Source organism: Oryzias latipes, chromosome 14, assembly GCF_053564925.1.
Source record: "Oryzias latipes strain Hd-rR chromosome 14, Olatipes_Hd-rR_3.1".
Classification (NCBI taxonomy): Eukaryota; Metazoa; Chordata; class Actinopteri; order Beloniformes; family Adrianichthyidae; genus Oryzias; species Oryzias latipes.
Genome location: NC_136250.1, coordinates 27,813,075 through 27,835,113, shown reverse-complemented (window position 1 = coordinate 27,835,113; position 22,039 = coordinate 27,813,075). Strand labels below are relative to the sequence as shown.

General features: G+C 38.4%; 1 protein-coding gene across 5 annotated transcripts in view; it reads right to left on the bottom strand.

The window, feature by feature from the left end:
• cadm1a (cell adhesion molecule 1a) overlaps positions 1-22,039 on the bottom strand; it is a 501,435-nt gene that overhangs the window by 34,862 nt on the left and 444,534 nt on the right. For 3 of the 5 annotated variants that reach the window (XM_023962566.2, XM_023962565.2, XM_023962568.2), the window contains one exon: positions 8,818-8,850. The exons of the other annotated variants lie outside the window; for them this stretch is intronic. In XM_023962566.2, the coding sequence (XP_023818334.1) occupies positions 8,818-8,850 (33 nt within the window). The remainder of the gene's footprint in view (positions 1-8,817; positions 8,851-22,039) is intronic. 5 annotated transcript variants of the gene reach the window in all.

The following is a 22,039-nucleotide window of genomic DNA, read 5'->3' as shown; positions in this document are numbered from 1 at the left end:
AGACCAGTTGTGACTACGGCTTTAACAGAAATTTAGTCCATTAAAGAGGAATGCAAGTTAAATTTTCCTGCTGTAAACAGCCTTCAGCATGGCAGACCACCCATCACAAAAACACACACAGCAGTCCCTACAACCGATCACTGACTTCTGCCACTCAGGCAGGGACCCCACAGGGTAGTATCACATTTTGGAACTGCAGTCTCTGCATCGTCACATTGGTATCAGATTTATCCAGTTTATTGCATCCTAGCGCTCTAATGAAAGTCATGTCTTCTTAATGACATCCAAACATAATGGCTCAGTCAGTGGAATAAAGGGAAAAGTCCTGTGCTTCACTAGAATCCCACTGCGTGGAAAATGGCCATTACACCTCTGCATTCCTCTCCACCATTAGATCTCAGAGTGCGGCTCAATTATCCCATGACTTTCGCGAGCTAGCTGACAGGCGTGTTGGCAGGTCTATCTTTTCCAGACGTGCTCACCTCTCTGGATGGGAAATTAGTCAATGCTCCTAGCCATCAGCTAAAACAACCGGCATCTTCCCCCAAGTTGCCCTTTCATTAAGGCTGAGGAGACAAACGTGAGACGAGGGGACCGAACCGTGCCCCAACACCAAACTGAGGGCCCTTATGGGACTTTAAAAAAAACATTTACCTTCATGGTGTTACACAAAATGTATTTGCAGCCAATAGTGCTGCTTATGACTCTGGTCAGGATATTTTTAAAAAAAACAAACACTTTTTCTGTATAATTTAGAAAAACAAGCTGAAAACAGCTGAAAAAAGGACAAGTCAAACTGTAAAAATGCTTCACACAACTTTATCCAACCCAGCTTGTATTTCAACATTTTTAAGTGATATTTATGATTTTAATTTAACCTAATTTGTAGGGATTCCTCTTTTTGTGTTAATATGATTGAAGCAACTTCTCATACTATGTTCACAACGGAGAACTCAGGAAACGCCATACTCGGATCCAAGTGACTACTTCTAATGAAAAGTCTATGCAAACACGTGTAGATGTGTGTGTCAGGCTTCCGTGTTTAGAACTCTAGTGTTTGCTACAAAAGTTTTGAGTCCATGTTTGGTGGGTGCACCCATGAAATACGCATGAATAATCATCCAGATGAATGGATATAAAACTGGCCTCTTTGTATCAGTGGATTCTGCGTATTTATGACTTCTGCACATTACTGGGTGTCTCTGATCCCTAAACCCCATAAATACAGGGGTAATATTGTGCTCAAGTTTATCTATATGCCAAATAAAACAAATCAATTTAAATGACTTTCTGTTCCTGGGCCTCTCCTTCATTTCAACATCAAAGCTAAAGCTAAATATGTAACAGCAAAAACATTCCAACACCCACATCTCCGATCCACTAGCGGCTCATCCCAGAGCCTCGTCTTCTCTCTGCTGCATTTTTAATTTGTTCCCTCCTGCCCTCCACGCCTCTTCTCTTGTACCCGGCCTATTTTAGAGGGAAATGGTCAATCTCAAGAAGAGCCTTCAAGCTCAATAGCATTCTCTCTCTTAAAGCCTTGAAAAGCAGGGCATCACCATGGCAACCGCCTCTTACAGGATACAGAGATTCGGGCGGTCAGTGCTGATGCTCTCTTACAAGCATGGACTCTGTGTGACACTGGACCTGGAACTTTGTTCCTTAAGGTAATATGACACTACCTGTTAAAGTCTGAATATTTATTTTATTCTTAGATAATTTTATGCTTTCTGAAATGGCTACAGGACAAAAAGATCCAATTAACTGTGTAAATTAAGACAGATATCAATCAATCAATCACTTTATTTAAATAGCAATTTTCATCAACATGTTGTCAAACACAAGGTGCTTGACATAAAAGTCGAATATAAACATAGACTAAAGCAATAAAAGTCTTAAAACACAATAGATCAAAACCAAAAACAAAAAAGACAGCCATTAAAAGTAAGAAAAAAACTGTGCTTAACATTAGAGGAGGCACTACAGGTAGACAGGGTAAAAACTTACCGATGATAAACCATAAATAAGTTGATTCAATTATTTATTTAAAAGCCAAGTTAAAGAGATGTGTCTTCAATTTACATTTAAACATTTCTACAGATGAGGACCACAGTACTGAAAGAAGGCTCTGCATTTTATGAGCTTAAGGTTTAACCTGCATGTGAAAACAGTCTCAACAGAAAGGCTTCGTACAATGTTAAAAAAAAATGTGCTTCCTTTTTTTTCTCTCCTCAAAAACGTATATTTCTTTTTGAGGTAAACGGTTTAAATGTGCAGCTAAAGCCAGCTCCAGCTTAGACGAATAATAGCCGTTACATTTCTAAACAAAGCGGTTTACAACTTGCTTCTCGTTCATCAGGTCGCACGTGCCCACAGTCATTCTGTCAAAGCAGAAGTGTGTATTTCAAAGAATTGAATAATAAGACGCAGTATAGTGAGGGCAACGTACTAACACTGCTTCAGAAAAGCTCATCAGCCAGTGATTTATGAGTGCTAATTCTGAGTGATGGAAAAGTCCTTCATTGAATGCGTAAAAGCTCGATTTTTCAAGCATGAATCCAGTGGTAAAGCACTTGGAGGGGTCAAAAGGAAAATTTCCCAGCTGTCATAGAGACGTGTAAAAAATCTCCACCTTCTTGGTTTTACGTCTTTAACGATCTGATCATCCCCATCCAATCACGTGAGCGTATTACTACAGATAAGTACAGATCACGACACTTTAGCGCCGTAAAATGCAGCAGAATACGGAACAACTTTAGCGGTAGGAGCACAAAAACAGCTCGATAGATTTGACCGGATATCGACAGATTTGGACTTCCTGGATCAAAAACTCATTAATAAACCTTTAAACTGCCAGCAAGCGCCTTTATTGGTTTGTCCTAATGCAAACAACGACACACAACGCAGGGGTGGAGCTACAGGGGGGCAGCTGGTCCCGCAGCAAAAAGCTGTGCTGAAGAGGAAATTACTGAAGATACTAAACCTACAGTCATCAAACTTTCTCACATGACTAATTACCACCTTTTTAACTAGTTAATAGTTAACCATTTATGCTTGACTGTAGAAGCTACTTTACTGAAATGCTCCATTTACATCGATAAAAGAAAGTTAATGAAGTAAAAAAGGAACTTGAAGTGTTTGTGAAATTTGTTCATATTTTAATTGTGTTATAAAAGTATCAGATTGGGAGTCGGCAGACGCTCAAAATCAAGTGTCGCAGAACCAATTGGGGTCAAAAAGTCTTATCAATGTAATGATGCCAGGCCGAGTATAAAAATGGCGGTCTCTTCCACCATGTCATCTCTCTCACATTAAATGAATCATAAGAATGCCCAGACATTATGTAATTTATTTGATCTATTTAAACTTTTTTAATAGCCCCTTTTTTTTGTAATTGCCCCTTATTTTTATTTATTTATTTATCTATCTTTTAAGTTATATTTGTTTTCTTATTTGATTTTTGTCTACCTTTCTCTCAGCATCGATATTGTTGTCGTTGACAGACATGCCGTGATTGCTTGTTAAATATTTGCTTCAATAAAATTAAAATTACAAAAAATGTCATCTCTCTTGCTCCGCAAACATGCAAGAACTAACTGACTCCCCCTGGTGGTCGGAGGAGAGAAAACCCCACACATCACCATCGAGACGTCCTTAAAACAAGTAGTTCCCCTAATATCCACCCAGGATTGTTTTTTTTTTTTGCTTAATTTAGCTGAATTTACTTCAAAAACACCATTTTAGATCTGATCTAAGGTGTACATCTTCAAAATTCCAGCCCATGATCAGGTTTTCTCCCCTATCGAATCAGACCGCGGGGAAAAACGACTGGAAAACTCTACCAGGGATGTTTTGTTTATTGAGCTGCAGTCCACTGACTTATTCGTGTCGATATTCATTAAACCGTGGCTCAAACTCAGGCTTTATTAGGAAACTGGATGTTATGAAACTTGAGGGCTTGAGGGTGATGGATACCTTTCCACCTTTCATCTGGACACTGGAGAAAGCTTTTAGGGCTTTTTTTTGGTGAAACAGTGTTTTAGGAAGCTGTGAAAAAAGAAGTAAGTGTCTTTAAAGTTTGATTATTTTTATTTATTATTATTATTATTATTTTTTATTAACATAGTAAGCACTGAGCCCAAAAAGTGTTTTTGTGTAGTTTCTATGAGATAAAACTCTGTCGTAACTTTTCAGTAAAATGAAACAACTTGTTTTAAGACAATAAATCTCAAAGTTTTTCTTGAGTTATTTAAATAAAAAAAATATATATAAATCTCTTATAAAAAACTTTTTTTTTTTTTTTTTGCTTTCCATTATATTTTTAAGCAGCAGTTTTATCTGTATATGGTTATCTGTCTTGTTTCAAGAGTTTCACTTGACTTTGACATTTAAATGTAATTTTTAAGACTCATTTATTTTAAATTGTGGAATTCTAGTCTTAATTAGGATGATTATGGTCTAGAAATAAAGACTGTTGTAGCTCAAAATAGGATATATTTTGTGAAAAGGTGGACAAATCCACTTTAAAGCAATAAACTCTTTCATTCAGCAACAATGCTGATTTAAGTCGTAAGTATAATTTATTTTTTATATTTAAATTTGTCAATGCTAAAATCATACTTTGTTTAATAAATTAGTATTTTATGATTCTGGATATTGTTTATTCTGTATAAATATTGCAAATATGATCAGAAATAAGCTGAATAAAAAGTCATCTAAGAGTTTTCCTCCTTGGTTGATTGCTGGGAGAAAAACAAGCAGTATTTCACAGTTTATGCTTTATCACCTGCTGCATGCAAACAACCATTTATAATAACTGAAAAGTGGCGTTCACATCTGCACAGAATAGAATAAATAATAGAGTCAGCTAACCAAAAGCTGAATCCACCGCTAACCTCCACTCACTTTGTGTGAATAATAATGCCATTCCATCTTCATCTGGTTCCAGCTCGTGTTCTTCTGCCTTTTTCCTCGTTTTTGGGGATAATCAAATTATTTTGTTCTATGAAGCAAATCATCGATATAATGAAACACAGTTATTAGCCTCATTTGACATTTAAACGAGTAGCAGGCCGCAACGTGAATAATCGAATAACTTTGTTTAATCTTAAAGTCCAAACAAAAGGTGCAAAAGTCAAACAGTTGAAAGGTTCGGAAAACATCAAATGTTCTATTCTATTCTATTCTATTCTATTCTATTCTATTCTATTCTATTCTATTCTATTCTATTCTATTTTCATTCAACTCATTAGTATTGTCTATTATTTTCATTTTTATTCTATAGTACTCTCTATTCTATTCAATAATATTCTTAATTCTTTTCTGGTTTATTCTATTCTTTATTCTATCTTATTTGTTCCATTCTATAATGTTCTCTATTTTATTCTAATAACCCACATCCTTTGTTGTTGCTCCCCTTTATCAGCCTCATTAGAACAAAGTTGGATAAATTAGATTCATTGGAATGATTTGGGTAAAATTGGGTTATTAACAATTATCAATAATTAATTTACTGTGTTTCTTGCATTCTCAGTGAGACAAACTCAGAGAAGAAACATCATGAAAAACGGAAACGTTTATCAGCGTATATTACAGATTTTTGTGATTTCCTTTTAAAACTCAGCAGTGTTTTGCAGTGTTCTCACAATCGCAATCAACGCTGGACGGAAAATAAACTTTTAGAGTTTCACTTCTGAATTTGGAAGCCAGTGAGTAAAACAAGAGTCACCTTTAGCATGATTTAAATACAATCAACAAAATTATTTAATTAAAATTTACCAATAAATGTAAAATCGTTGATAGCGTGGCAAACCTCAGCAGTAATCAGTGTTTACGGGTTTAACGTTCAATAAATACTTCACAAAAATAAAGTTTTATACCTCACACTGAAAACTACGGAGAGTTGTCCAAAAAACGTACACAAATGTAAGAAACTCCTAAAAAGAGCAAAGCAAAAGTAGGTTTCTAATAGGAATTGTCGTCTTCCTAATCGCATCTATTTGTGTGCTGCTCGTGTGATACAGTAACAGTTAAAGACATACTGGTTATGCCGACTGAAACAAACAGTTTCCATGGAAACGGTGGGACTTTTATTATGCTTCCATATAATCACAGATCCCTCAGCGGTGTGGCAAGAATATCTGCGCGGAATTGTAATCTCATCTTTTTGGACGAAGCTTCAGTCTTTGAGCAGGACGCTTCCATGCAGCACATTTTCAGACCCTCTCTAGAAAACGAGAGGAAGCTCGAGCCGCCGCCGCCGCCACGCAGCCCGAAAGGGCAGGTGAGCCGACAGGACAAAGTGTAAGTGGGTCGAGTCTGTCTTGGTGTGTGATCATTTCATTAGTTTGGGTTCCTTGTTGACCTGTGTAAGGCCTTAAGTGATTTACACACCTAAATGAAATCACGCAGCTAAATAACCACACACAGGAGCTGATTATGGGCCAGTGGCTCATTTTGGCTCCTAATTCAGTCTTTATAGGTGAGGGAAGAGGGTTTTAAAAATTTTAGATGGAGCACTTTGATTAACAGAGCGCTCGTGCACATAAATTTGCTCGCACAACGGCGGCCAAAAACCGTAATGGAAAATGGATGCAGATTAGGCCGACTTAGAAAACGATGTTCATCCTCTTCAGGCAACAGAAAATGAGGTCTATTTCTGCCTCCGCACAAACATCTCACGCTGCTGATATAATCAGTCTCGTCTTCAGTGTTGGTTTTTGCTTTTCTGGCACCTTCAGGCAAACACTGTCATTAGTCGGTAGGTGAAACGTCTCAGAGCGTCGTACGAACAGACTGCAAAAGTTAGAAACCTCCACTTTCAGACATGAACTTCTGAGTAAATCCTATAAAAGGTAAATCTTGGAGAGCCATTCCAGGGAAAAATTGTGTTTTTTTTTTGTGCTTTTAACACGGTTTTGTGGCATTCTTCTGATGATGAAGGACATGTAACAAGTGTTAAGTTTCTGATATTGTAATTCCACGAAATGTATGGTAAACTGTTGTTTGGGATTCATTTGCACCACGGTATTAGTCTGTTCGAGGGTACTTGAACTCACCACAGGCACAGTTAGTTTGTTGCAATTACAACTTACAAAATTAGGAATTGTGCGGCGTCAGTTTTCTGTAATTTATGTTGTTTTCTTAATTTTTTTAGCCGCTATAAACAAGCTGAAGTGCACTGCTTCTTGGTAACTTGTATACGTTTGCGCCAATATTCATGGATGTTTATGCTAACTTTTCTTTCATTTTGTGCATTTTTCAACTGTTAGGGGGAAAACACGGAGGAAGCTCTGGACAGCATTGTAAATTTTGTTTTCTGTTAACCAGGCACGATTAAAAGGAGATTGAGTCAACATCCAAGTGTGGTCTTCATTCACTTGAGCAGAAAACTCAACCCAGTTACAGACACGTATCAAGAAAATTAAGTTCAAAATTGCATTTCTGATCATTTCTGTAATCAAATCGTTGTGAATCAGGAACAGACGACCAGATCAATGTACGTCTTTTGTTTTTCCTCATCTGATCCAGCATCCGACTCAAAACTGTATGGCTGGATGGCTCCAATATTGCTCCCCGATTTGTTGCATAACCCTTGTGCTATCTTAGATGACCCCCCACCCTTCCACTGACGTGTTCTCCCTACCATGACAAAGGTGGATAAAGGTGGAAAGATTTCATGTAATCCATGGACACCAGTGAAGATCACAAATCATTGAAGAAAAAAGGTTCAGAGCACTGTCTAGTGGGTCTAGATGACCCAACTCCCAATGTTAATGTGCCTAGGATAGTACAAGGGATAAGCTAGCTGTAAGCTAGTGAGAGAGCATGTAAACAGACAGCTCTCAGCAACAGGAAGGGAGATGGGTATCTGCACCGGTCCCACCAACGACTGAAAGGGGAATTTCTATAGAACTCCTGCCGCTCTGGAGAAACTACGTCCTAGAAAAGGAGACAAGGTGGTTTTTGTTTTGTGGCTAAGAACTGCATAATCTCCATAAAAAACCGCTGGGAAGACTTTGAAAATAGATTAGGAAAGAACAAAAAACCCTCGGTGAAGCCACATTACGGCACTGTGGGCCTCGCCTGTGGACCAGCCCACCTGAAGACGTCAGGGCTTCATCCACTGAAGAAAAAAACTCAAGACTCAGCTATTCAGTATAGCTATGAAGTAGGTCTGACATGTCTACATGTTTTCAATTGATTTTATGGACTGATTTACAGGTTTAAATTTGACTTCAAGACAACCAAAGAAAAAAAAGAAAGTATGTTTTTTTCTTTCTTCCTTAATCTTAATGAAACATTAAAACATGACTGAAAAACTTCTGGAACTATTTTCTTTAGACGAATGATATCAATGCGATTGGTTTTGAAACAAAGTTAAACAACAAAAATCAGCATCTGAGCGATTCACGTGTAAGCATGGCGGTGGAAGTGTGATCATTTTTTGCATTACTTTTCCACTTGGCAAATTGGATAATTTAATATTTCAGCACACTTGTGATTCTAAGCATCACTAAAAATGACCTAAATAAATTCTTTAGGTATAATTGTTTTAATAATTAATTTCACTGCTAAATGAAACAAAAAGATAGGTACTGCTTTGGCACAGTTTGGAATAAAAAGTGATGGAATATATTGATATATATATATTTTAAAAGTGCCTTTTCTTTTCTAAATAAAAAAAATCACAATCTCAAGATGCAACAAGTAAACCATTTGGCAAAACACAGAAGCGAGGGGCATGCAAGTCAGCATAAAGGCACAAATATATACACATCAAAAAAGCCACATAAAGAGGAAAATAGAGATACCAACCATGAGCTGCAGGTTCAGTGCTGGGCGCAGTGTCTGTGCACACAGGGAGAAGACATGGCAGTTGTGGAGGGAGGTGTGGAACAGGAGGAACAGCATGCAAATAAAGAAGAAATTAGGAGGAGGCAGGGAGGGAGGGGAGAAAACAAATGACACCCATAAGCAAGCATTCAGAAGACGACAAAAGACATAAGACTTAAGGGAAATCAAAGGCAACCAAAGGCAGTGCAGAGGTAAACACAGGCTGGCACACAAATGCACTTTCTCAAGGCACACACTGGAAGCGCCACGATCTGGGCAATGTGGCGACTGCTTGAGGAGATATGGAGGAGACTATTATGGGCTGCCGGAGGCTTTGATGTGAAGAAAGACAAAATATCAGGAGAGGAAAATAATAAGTGTGTCACTGTCCCGATGTGAAAGGGTTTCTGACTTGAAGAGAGTTTATGCACAGTGGAGTCTTGTTATGTTCACTGAATGGCCAAGTAAAGATGGCTGCATGAATGAAAACAGCTTTCTTCACATTTTAATTGAACAAGTCCCTACATTTGAAACTCAAATGCCATTCACTTGGGACGATAAAAAAGTTAAATTGTATTTTTATTAAAGAAAAGTCCTCATGAAGGTCACCTAGACCTTAAAAAGTTCACTTTGTACCCACAAATAGGAAACATTTGATAGTTTACCACCCTGAATGCAACTACTGATGCTGAGAAACACTGGATTGCAGAGTTACGGAATATTGGTTTTGAACCAAACCTGCAGTCAAGTCAGCTTTATTGGTCAAATATACTACATCAACATGATATACAGCACAGATGAAATTTCTTTCCCCTCAACCAACAACCGATAAAAATAACAACAACAACAACAATAATAATAATAATAAATTAAATAATAAAAAAATAACATTAATTTCAAGACTCCTAACAGATACTTTACCACTAGGTCAAACAGCTGTGCTTTGATTCAGTTTTAGGTTTTTACAATGAACGTGTTGTTTTAAAGAAGCCGGCGCAGTGATACAGATGATTTAAGATGGGTGACCGGAACTACTTTTTGGGGAGTGAGGTAATCACTGTGTGTTATCACTTTTTAACGCACACCCAGCAGCCAATCAGAATCGAGTATAATTAGAAAAGATCATAAACAAGCTGTTAGTTAACATGTTATAAATGACCTCCCAACTATGAGTTAATGATTTTCAAAAGCACCTGATTAATAAGTAAAAAATTACTTACTACTTACTTGTAACATGCACTGACAGCGAATGGTAAAGTTTTGCAGTGCATCTGTTCAAATGATGCCAGTGCAGAATAAAAGGTATGAAAGTCACTAAAAGTTGGCGTTTCACAAAAGCAAGTCGCTCCATTTTTCCCTGTAGAGTCCCACTCTGATCATCTATTGATCTATTTTCATAGCGTTCCCAGTGGTCTGATTATGCAGCTCAAAGTCAAAAACACCTGTGTCGTTTTCTAGGACATACAAGAGTAGCAGGACTTCATTAGAAATTCGCCTCCAAGTTGTGGACTATTGCCGTGAAGTAACCCCGCCCCCTTTCCCTCCTCTTTGTGTCACAAATAAGCTTTTCTTTATAAAGAGTTGATTTGTTGTCTGCTCCTTAATTCACAACGATTTGACTAAAGAAATACTCAGAAGTAAAACTTTGGCGCGATTTCAGCAAGGAACATCTATTTCACGTTGGAGAAAAGCTGGTTTTTGAATCACTCGCTCTACACGCCACTTACCACGCCTTCCCTTTAAAACAATAGCTAAATTCCCCGCCTTTTTATCTCAGCCAACCACCATCATTTTCGGCTGGCTCTACATCAGTTTTACCGACTCTTCTCTGCCCCGTTCTCCACCTGGACCGATACCACGTCGTGGACTGGCCTCAACTGCCATCAGCGTCTGGGCTCCAGGGTTTATTCATCTGTGGTCCACGTGTATCGCAACAGAATAAAAAACGCATCGTCCCAGAGTTTGACCGCCAAGATACTATCGACTATTACCCGCACATTTTTGTACCAAATAAAAGCAAATATTCTACGATCTCTCCTTTTTGAAATGCAATTTGAAGCTTAATTTTCTTAATATTTGTCCTCCATCATCAAAGAAATGTTACAAAAACACGCAAAACATGATATTCCTCTGAGTGGGTCTTTGATAAAAAATGGACCAGTGGACCATTCAATCTGAAACTCAGAATGTTTTTGCCCCCTTGGTATTCAATATATCGAATCAAAATTTTACTTCAATATGGCTTTGAGGTTAGGTAATGTTCATGGATGTATTATTCTCCAGCTTGTTTGTTTGAAGTTAAAATATATTTTGTGTGAAAAGAGTTTAAATAAAGTTTTACATTTTTGCAATACAAACAAATAAAAAGACAAAAGTATAGGAAAAGTAGCTATGAACAGTACACAGCTTTCATGGTAGAACATTGTCTAATTGAACTAGTTCAAATTTGATTTAATGGTTCAAATATTTATGGTAATAGAAGAAAGTATTAGATATTACAAATCTGAGAAAAACTTTAAAAGAAATGTTAAAAAGCTCCAGGAGTTTCATACATTTATTGATCCTCAAAATTTAAATGATTTGTTTCACATTTATTACGATTGCGGGATAAATTTAAGGATGAATAAAAAGCAGCTTCAGCATCAATCAGATGACCTTTGAACTTTAATGGATTTCCATATGAAGAAAGCTAAATTTGATCCTGGAGCATTTGGTCGTCTGACTTTTACCAAACGCGTTTCTTCAACTCATTTTTGGTCACAAATAGGGTCGGCGAGCGCTCCATTTGTTCTTATAATAAGTTGGACCTTCTCTAAAATTTGTAGCCTTAAGCTTGTTTGCACAACAGAATCATCTTCACTCCCTTTAACACTGCTCTTCTACGATTTTAATGGAGGTCATAATCATTCCAAGATGTTCCCTGAAAGAAGGAGTTTACATAAAGGTGCTTTATTTTAACATAATAAAAGCATTAAAAGCTCATTTAGCAGGGCAATTATAGGCGAACATAAACAGCGCTTAGCAGCACAGATGCTTTCCTTCTCCCAGAATTCTGCTGCCCTCGCTGAGTCAGGCACAGGCTGTCCTTGTTTACATTTGTGCCAGGTTTTTGCCAGAAGATGCAAACTGAAACTGCACAGGAGGATGTGTGAGGTCTTTTTTGGTTATTGGTCGAAACAACCTGATAAGGTTTTATTTTATTTTTTTTCCAGTTGGGAGCCGTTATTTGCCCACAAACAGCTCAGAGCTGCTGCCCTGCTTTCACATTAAAATGTTGCTTTTACAATTTTGGTGAAAATACTCTCCTTCTTTTTGCCTGATCAACAAAACGCCAGAGGCGAGAAAGGAAAAGTCGCAGGGCAGGAGATGAGACTACAGCTTTGTGTTAAAGACAGATTCTACTGAGTTTTTAACATGTTCCTGTGACATTTTTCTGATGATGAAGGACATAAATAAAGACAATTACGCTCAAAATTGCATTTCTGAGTATTTCCTTTGTTCGAAAAAATGTTTGTGTTGTCCAAAATACAAGCTCCCTGCTATGAGCTCTAAGCAACGGGAAGGGGGGGCGGGGTTGCTCCTCACTAATGGTCCCACCCGCAACTCAGAAGTGAATATCTAATAGAGTCATGCTGCTCTGCAGAAACTATGTTCTGGAAAACAGTTTTCTTGATGTTGGCTAAAAACGGCATTATCATAATTAAAAAAAACTACTGGGAACGCTTTGAAAATAGATCAAAAGATGATCTGAGAGCTAATCGTTCAGAAAAAACAACACATGGGGTGTGTTTGCATTCCCACCCCAATTCCTAACTACTAAAATCTTTATAAAGCAGGACTATCTAGTGCCCTGGATTTTAAAAGAAATTCGGACTCCACGCTCTCTTGTTTAAAAGACAAATATGACATTACAGATTTCAGGAAAACCTAATCAATACGAGCAGTTTACAACAAGTATTAATGAATCCTTTGTGTTCTGATGATGAAAATGTGGATGGTTTAGAAAAAATACATTTAAGTACTTTCTTTTTTGCAAGAAATGTTTTGACAATACTCTGTGGTCTATATTCCCCAGTCTGGTGAGCATCCAAGCACACTGGTTTTTTCGCAGAGATTTCTAGGGCTATACAACACAGCGAACCCACTATGCAGTGAACAAATGTGGACAAAACTGTCATAAGAATAATGTCATTGTATTCCTCCTCTATGTCTATGAAGACTCTCATTCATAATAATAAACTTCACAGTATTAATTCACAGTAAAACACAGAATACAAAAAGAATAAAAAAAAAGCCATTTTAAAAATGTAGGATTTTAGCTGCTTTTTAAACGAAAACCCGGAGTCTGCAGATCTGACAGGAAGGGAGTTCCAGAGCGATGGAGCCACTGCTGCAAAGGCTCTGTCACCTTTAGTCTTTAACCGGGTTCTCTTTACAACCAGCAGACCCTGGTCACATGACATCAGGGACCTGTCATTGTCTATAAATGTGTTACAAAAATGTTCTAAAACTAATATTTTAGCCACGTCGATATTTTACACTGACTGTAAACATGAGCAAAAACCGGCAGAACAGTAAAACGTCTGGTAGTGGAAGCACTCACTGGTGGATTCACTGGCATGTTAATAAATCTAGGAAACATAGCTTTGATGAGACGGAGATGCTCCTCTCCAGGAAACATATGACCTAATAAAAGCCCATCTGAAGGAAAGACGTGGTCCATTTGGAGTTGGAAGGGGAAAAAAAAGAGACGAAATCCAATAATCCTGCAGCAGAAACGTGCCTGCAAGGCATCCAGACAGGAGGGGGGAGGGGGGGGTCAGAACTAACATGCAAGGATCACAAGGCCAACACTGAGATGTACGGCGACAAATATGTCTATCTTATAATTATATTTTTGACAGGATAATCCTTTAGCCTGTGACACTGAGTACATTTTGTGCATATTGCGTGGATGAAAATTGGTCATACATGAATATTCATGAAAAAAGTGCGAAAAGTTGTGGTCTTTACGTGAAATAAAACCACATAAGAAGTATTAATCAACAAAGAACATGTAAATCGATGTAGAACATAAACCAAGCATTATTATTGCGCTGATTACATGCAATTCATGTGTGATTCGTGCGGGAATTATATCAAATTAACTACGTTAAATTGCATAAACTTTGAACAGTGCAAAACGGAATTCACGTAAAGACCCATCGGCCTAAACCCTCAACAGACATCTGCGCACATCGATGAATGACGAACACAAGAAACACTTATGAAACACGTAGATCACTTATGTATCTCAAAAGGCGGAAATTTAATACGTGGAAAATGTGCAAAATGTACGTATTGGCTGTCTGACACAAGCTTTAGTAACACCTTAAAGGTTTGGCTTCTAACACATAAAACAACCTTCTTGTTCGAGCACATCAGCTTGTTAAAAATATCAACTAAACCTTCAAACATCTATTATAAGATGCTTCAATGTTCAGGTTGAGTCTTATTAAAAACAGCGTTGGTCTTAAGTACTATAACTGAAGATACCCACGAGACTCAGATTAGCTTTAAAGGTCAGCTAAAATCCAATTTTCGTCTGGAAAGTACAAGAGTAAAAAGGCTGAAGGAAAATGGAAAATATCTCTGAGACAATAAAATCAATTATAGAAAAAAAAAAAGTCTATTCTGCTTTTTGTGGGATATCTTTTTGAGCATGGCTTGATGCTTCTAAATTGGGTAATTTTATTGTATAAAGCTATTTGTTGGTGGCCATAAATCCATAAAGTAGACAGAGGAGTGGCAGTAAAGCTCTGGTAAAATACGTGCATGAAGGAGCGCTAAAGGTAAAAAAAGAAGACCAGCTGCCAAAAAGTTCCGTTTGGCCCCATTTTGACTTATTATTTAAGCGGAAAAGTGGTTAAGACATGATCTAACCTTATCAAATAAAACATGTCTGTGATTTCAATTTCAAAACTGAAGTCACAAACTATCTGTTTGGGTGAAAATGTGAGTGTGCTGTGGGTGGAAGGTTGTAGCGAACACTCAAACAACACGTAAGGGTAAGTAAGACTGAAGTACAGATTTTTCTCCCAAATCCTGTGGACCGGGACCGGGAGCCCGTCTGTTCACGTGATAAGTGGACGCTCCTTAGTTTGTGTGGGTCTCCAAATATTCCAGTCGCGCATGATGTCATCAGCAGGTGTCACATCTCCCAGTGATCGGGGGGATTCTGCTATCATGGCCCTGCGCCTAATGCCATTACAAATCGCTAAAAAGTATACACTGGCCCAGATTTTAGCCTTACAAAAATTGGACGATTCACTTACCACACACTAGACAATGGTACGTACCATTTTCATGATGTCCCTTGGCGCTCCCCTTAACCCTTAACATGAGAGCTGTCAGCACCTAAAAAACACGCCCTCTCTGACGTATCGTAATTCTTTGACTAATTACCCGATCCATCTGAATCAGCTGATGCTAACTCTGTCCCTCTTTCCAACTCCCCTCCGGGGGAGTGAGAATCCGGTTGGCTCGTCCGTGCTCCCGTACATGACCATGTACCTCGTCTCTGCTCCTGTTCTTACACTTGGTTGTGGACCCATTTCACGCTTGTCTCGCGCCCCCCCCCCACCCCCCCACCCATCTGGATGAAGCCCGTCTGCTGGACTATTGAAACATACAGTCGTAGAGTTCGATAAGCTAATTCTTCTCTAAGAGTTCTGGTACATCGCCTGTCTGTCCTGGGGGAGGATCCCTCCTTCATGTGGACATTCCTGAGATTTCTTCCGATTTTTCCGGGTCTAAGGGGCAGAAATGCCGAGTTTAGCCTAGTCTGTTTAGTGTTTAGCCATTACCTATTGAATTCTATGACTTCCTGTTCTTTATTTCCTGTTTATTATACAATTATCGGTATGAAGCCCATTGAGACGACTATTGTTGTAATATTGGGCTATATAAATGAAATCGAATTGAACTGAATACTCAAATATGCAACTTTACATGTTGGCTTTGCAGCGATATTCTAATGTAAAGTGATGCAGAACGATGCAAAGACGCTTTTTTCACGGACGACAGAATCTGCTGATTTACGTTGATTGTATAAGCATTCTGTATGTGTTGTGTGTGTGTGAAGCTGCTTTTCTCAGCTTCAGAATCCACTGGAATTACGTTAATTGCGAAAACGGTTGAAGAGTTTTTGTAGTTGAAAGACGGTGAAGACGAGGTCGCCCCTCAGTACGACCTTCTACAAGACCGGACAACCTAAAAATGTGCTAACACCCCACTAACCTGCTCTTTGCTAAAGTCACAATATTCAATTATTCTCTGTCCTTGTTGTTTCTAATGTAGTAGATATTTCAACTGCAGACATTTGGATGTAAATGAATCTAAATGTAAACAAGGTCTGTGCAGAATCTTCACTGAATAAAATAATCAGGAAGCAGCTTAGCAGGATTATAAGTGACTGTTGATATTTGCGTGACATTTAAACTTTCACGCTAATTAAGCGGACATTCGGCGGGTCACAACAAGGTCCAGACCACTTCTGCTTTACCTTCACACTGCATGCTTGAAGGAAGCTCTCTGTTTTTATGAACTTTCCAATGGCGTAACACCTGCTATCATCATCGTAATGCGGCTTTTAAAGAAGCGCCGCAAATGTTACCCGGCTCACAAACCGCTCCGTTCAGCTTCCATAGAAACTCAAAGTTCAGTAAAAGCCTCATCATATCTAACCAAAGCACTCTGCCGACGGTGGATGCTCGCTTCTGCCCAAGAGGCTCTGAAATGAAATTATAGCTTTAAAATTGCTGACATTTCTGAGTTCAGTGGGAGCCTAAGCACAGCCGCATGTAGCCTCACACTAAAGGTTACATTTATGAATATAATGACTTTTTTTAGTGCCACACACGACACACGTGTGCTGTAAAATGACTGGTGACTCAGAAAACACAATTCTGTCCCATTTGGACGTCACGTATTTTGGAAAGATGCTAGTCGGCAAAATGAAAACCAAAACTCAGGGTGGAAACATCCAGATCCCCACCAAAGAGGTAAAGCAGGAGCAATGCAAAGGGAACTGCAACTGAGAAGGAATTTGTGACTTCCTTTCTGGTATTTTTATTGACTTTCTGCTGGTTTAGTGTGGCAGTGGGAGCTTTAAGGCCTTTGTTTGTGTTATTTGGTAACAACAATAAGATTTTATAGACTTTTTTTATAGAAATGTTTATTCTGGCCCACAGCAGTCCTGGCCCGCATGGACCCGATTGTCCGATTTTTGCAATTCTTTCTTAATGTGCGTTGAGTGGAAAGCCCCAAAAACTCCCCAAAATTTGCACGCACCTTGTAACCTGTAAATCAAATTTTGGCCTAAGACAATGTCCCCCCGCCCCTAAATGATGACATCACAGCAGGAGAACCTGGCCCAAATTTGTTTTTGTTTTTAAATCAACTTAGGTAACTAAAACATACGTGTCAGGGATATCCAAAGGAAATGTTTACATTTAATATTGGAATGGCCACAGTACCTTTTGGCTTGGCTCCCAGTTTGTGGCAAATTTTTAAAATGTTTTATGTTTCACACAATATAGAAAAAGAAAGCTTTTGTTCAAGCGATTTTTACGAAATTTCAAACATTTGCCGCCAGATTAAGTTGACGACAACAACTGACATTTCTTTGACCTCAGGAATAGGCAGCCATCTTGAATTTTCCCTGAAATCCCTTAAGCGTGACAGTCTTGCTGAAGTGGCGTTCCCGTGTTCCTCGCACACTTTTTACCGGAATATTCTGAAAATTTGATAGATGAATCGTTGGCTCAAGCTGAACAAAACTATATGAACATACGATATGAACATATCAGGAATGTGGCCGTGGTTATTGAAAAACCTTTGTTGCCAAGGAAATCAAAAAGTTTACTTGAGATAAAACTAACAGAAAAGCCGCCATTTTGAAAAAAATAACTTTTTTTCCCTCCCCAATAATTTGTCATGTGGGGCTCTGACCAGTGTGGCAGAAAGGCAGGGGGAGAGCAGGACAGGAGAGGGGGACAGGGGTGGGCACTAAGTCTTTAATTTTTTATTTTCTTTTCTTTTTTTCCATTCACGAGAGTTCAGGCGCGCTAAAAAGCACAGCCTTTTCTTAATGGTGAATGTAAACATACATACCAAGGCTACGGGGTAACTTTAGGGTGTTTTATCAGTGTCCCTTTTTTCTTCTAGACTATTTCACCTCCTAAAATCTTTGAAGAACAGCAACCGTGTATCTGTGCAGAACAGTCAGCTTACAGAGACACTTTGCCAGCTTCCTCTTGAAGAGGCGCTCCTAAGTCTTAATTATCTACATTAATTAGCCTCCAAAATAAAAATCAGTCACCCTCAGTCAACAGAAGGGTGGGTGGACCTCTAACCCCCACTACAGTTGGATGGAAGCCATGCGGGGGCCACAGAAGAATGATTCCCAGGTCAACGGAGGCATCTGCAGTGTCCTCGCTGACATTCAGCAGCACAATGGAACACGGCTCCAGGAGTGGTTGCCATGCCTCCCACAGGCTCTTCGGCGACTTAAAGCGACACGCGAGCCGGCTCCAGCATGCGGAGATGGCCGCACGCCGATCGGCTGTGGATTTGAACGTTCATGCTGTCACAGCAGCGACCTGCCTGCTCTGCCTTGATTTAGCTCGCGCTTCCATCCACATTATAGACTTTAAATGCTCTATATTTCACAAGTGCTGATTTAGTCTGAATGTAATCCTAAAAGAAATGTCTCTTTGTCACGTATAAACTCGATTTATTGCTTTTATTTTAAGTTTTCGTTGGAAACTTTAAGCCAAAAAGAACCACATTTTGCAGTTTCTGGTTGGGGATTGGGAGCCGTTACAGGAAGAGAGGGGGCGTTGAGCCACAAACAAGCTGGACTTTAACCACATCCACTCACACAATTTCTCTCTGAAATTGCTTTGCTCTGTTAGCTCTGTGTGGATCAAGTGGCGAGGTTGAAGTGATCCACCTGAACTCCAAGCGGAGGAAAGAACCACTTTTCTGCCTTCAACTGCATCCAGGTTTAAAGTTTTCAGGGAAGCTTCTCCTTCAGGAAAACATTTTTTTGTTTAATGATGAGGCACCTTAGCCATGAGTAGCTTGTTAGCATTAGTGTTTTTTTTTTTTAGAACTACAGGAAAACCCTGCAAAGAAAAGAAGGAGTCCTAAATGTCGAGCAGGAGCAGGAATTAAAAATAAAAAAAGAGAATTATTTCGATGACAATCGTGGCCCTTTCATAAGCACATCATAACCAGGTAATGGTAACGGTGAGCCTGTTGGGGCATCCTTGGGTCGACTGCTGTTCCTGATGGACTTCAGGTAAAGACGTTCTGTTCTGAGGACGAGTCTGGATCCTTTTGAGGTGAGTGATGAAGACAAAACCACACGCTGATGCGGTTTTTTACTCCAAATTCTTCCTAAAACGGTTCAATTTCCCCCACAGAGTACTGTAGTACTTTAAAAACTTTAATATGATTGACTGCAGTTGTTAAATGTTGGTTACATTAAACTGCTGCAGAGTGATTAGCTAATTAGATATTATTTAAAAAGATAAACTAAGACCTTTAACTATTGTTTGGTTTTTATTACTGATAATAAAAAATAAGCAAAGTATGTGCTCATTTATGCTGTATTAAGAAGCTCTTGGAAACATTTTAAAAAATGTCAAAAACTCATTCTGCATTTCTTTCCAGGATAATGTTTTTGTGTTATTTAAGATGCCAAATTTGATGGAATTTAGTATGACCTCATTTCTCGTGGGGGTGGTTACGGTTTAAGAATACCTTGCGATAGGTGACATTAGAAAGCAGGATTACAGGTGATTTATGGCTGTAAAACCTCTCACTACACACTTTATGCTCCTTTTTTTTTCCTAACAGATATGAACATTTTTAGACTTTTCTCTCCTCTTTAAACTCTCAGAGTTCAACCCTTTGTAGAAAAATACATCCAGTTTTATAAAAGACCACAATGATAAAGTGTAAAGTGTATGTCATTTAAAAACACATGTTCAAAAAAAGGCAATATTTGACTATAAATGTAAAGTAAATAATAGGAAAATATTGACAAATATTGTACATATAAAAATATATGTATAACCATTTAACCAAGATATTTCAAAGAATGCATAAAACCTGTGGAATAAATAATCTGGTAAATGAATTTAGTGTCGTGGTGATGATGCATAAAAGTCTACAAAAAGATGACAATGATTATTTCATTGTGTTTGGAGTAAGAAATGATTGTGTAGACGTTAGAGGCACAGCCCCACTTTTACTGATGAAGCCACATGCATGAAACATCAATAAAAGGATTTAAAGGGCTGATATCATGCAAAATCTGCTTTTTGAGCTTTTAAGTGTCTTATAATATTCATTCTTCACAAAAAGACAACCTCAAAGTGGTATTTCGATCCCTACCTGCATCTATGAGCATTCCTCTAAAAACCTGTACTCGGAGGCACCAGCCCCTCCCAATCCACCAAAACGAGAGGGTTCTCCCACTGTGTTGTCATAAAGTGAGAACCGCCCTTTTCCAGGAAGAGTATCCGACCCCCCAGGCTCACACACACACACACACCCACACACACACACACACACACACTTTCTGCCGAGGCCCGCTCTAGGTCAAAGTCATGAAATGGACGGCGCCCACAAAGAAAGAAAGGCGGAGCCTCAGAGATCAAGCCGTCTCACTTCCTGGTAGGAAAATGAGCTGCGAAAATAACTTGCATTTCATTAAAAAAAATCGTTCTTTAGTGTGCCAAAGGTAATATATTATCACATAAATGCATTTAGTTTACTCTAAAAGGCTTTATAAAAGCATGATAGAGGCCTTTTAATTCCTGAATGCCATGACTCAACTTGAAGACTACGTCACCTGGACGAATGAGAACCTCCACTGACAAGAAGATGGAGTAAAATAAAGGATCCTGCTGCTTCTGTTCATTGTGTTGTTGTTACTGCAACATGTACCTTTTACTTTGTACTCAAAGAATTAGTAAATATTAGGATAAAATCGCCGTTTGTTGGTTTAAAAACAGCTAATTTGCAGTTTTCTTTGTATTCTTTGTTTATGTGTAGTTTAATTGTACAGCAGGAAGGATAATCACTTTTTGTTACTGCCTTTGCCTCGTTTAAGTCACTGTGAGATCCTTCCTGGTTATTTGAAAACATTGGACTGAAACTGAAGAAAAGTGGCAAAAGTCCTAGCTTCAAAATAAAATGCACAAAGACAGAGGAACATTTTAAATTCAGAAAATTCTCAAATCACTTCAGCAGATGGCGTTTGTATAATTGAAGACGCTGACAAAAGTAATGAATATTTGCTTCTCTTTTCTTCCCAGGGCTGAGCCGTCCTGTTTTTTTTTTATAGTGGGTTTAATTAATTGGTTGTCAGCACCGTTTATGGTCTTTCATCAATTAAAAGTAATGCTAGCCGGCTGCCTTATTATTTTTCCCAACATGCACATTCATTTTCCATTTTTTTTCAATCAGGGATTAAGTACAATAGTCCCCTCGGCTCCATGGAGAACTCAGGATGGATTTGTCTGCTTTGTTTGGATGGACTCAACGTTGAATTAATGTTGAATCACTGAAATCACTCAAACAATAGGTATAAACTCAGCTTTTTTAAAGATTACTTGTCCACATAACTGACAAAGATAAGTTGTAGACTACAAGATGGTTTTGAGTGCGAAACAGACATAAAAAAAAGACAGTTAATATATGAAAAAACGCCCCCCTGAAGCATGTTGGCACACATCAAAAAGGACCGGCGGAATGAAAATGTTCATTCTAATTACATGGGAAGTGCAAAAAATTCTTTTTAGGGATTAAGCTGTTGGTTTTTAATTTTCTTTTGTCAGTTTCTGACAGTTCAGAAAAAGAAAAAAATACTAATTCACTGCTATCCCATTAAGGTAATTATTATAACAGAGGTACATCTCAGGAAATTAGAATATTGTTAAATATTTTGGTCAGTAATTTCCTATTTTATACAGAATCATTACACATAGATTAAAACATTTCAAGCCTTTATTATAATTTTTATGAGTAATCAATAATCATGTTTTCAGCCCAAATGTATGAAGAATTTTTCATTTTAATGCAATCAATACCGGGTTGTGAGTCCTTTAAAAGAATTACATCAGCTTGTGGCTCAGCTGTCATCCACATT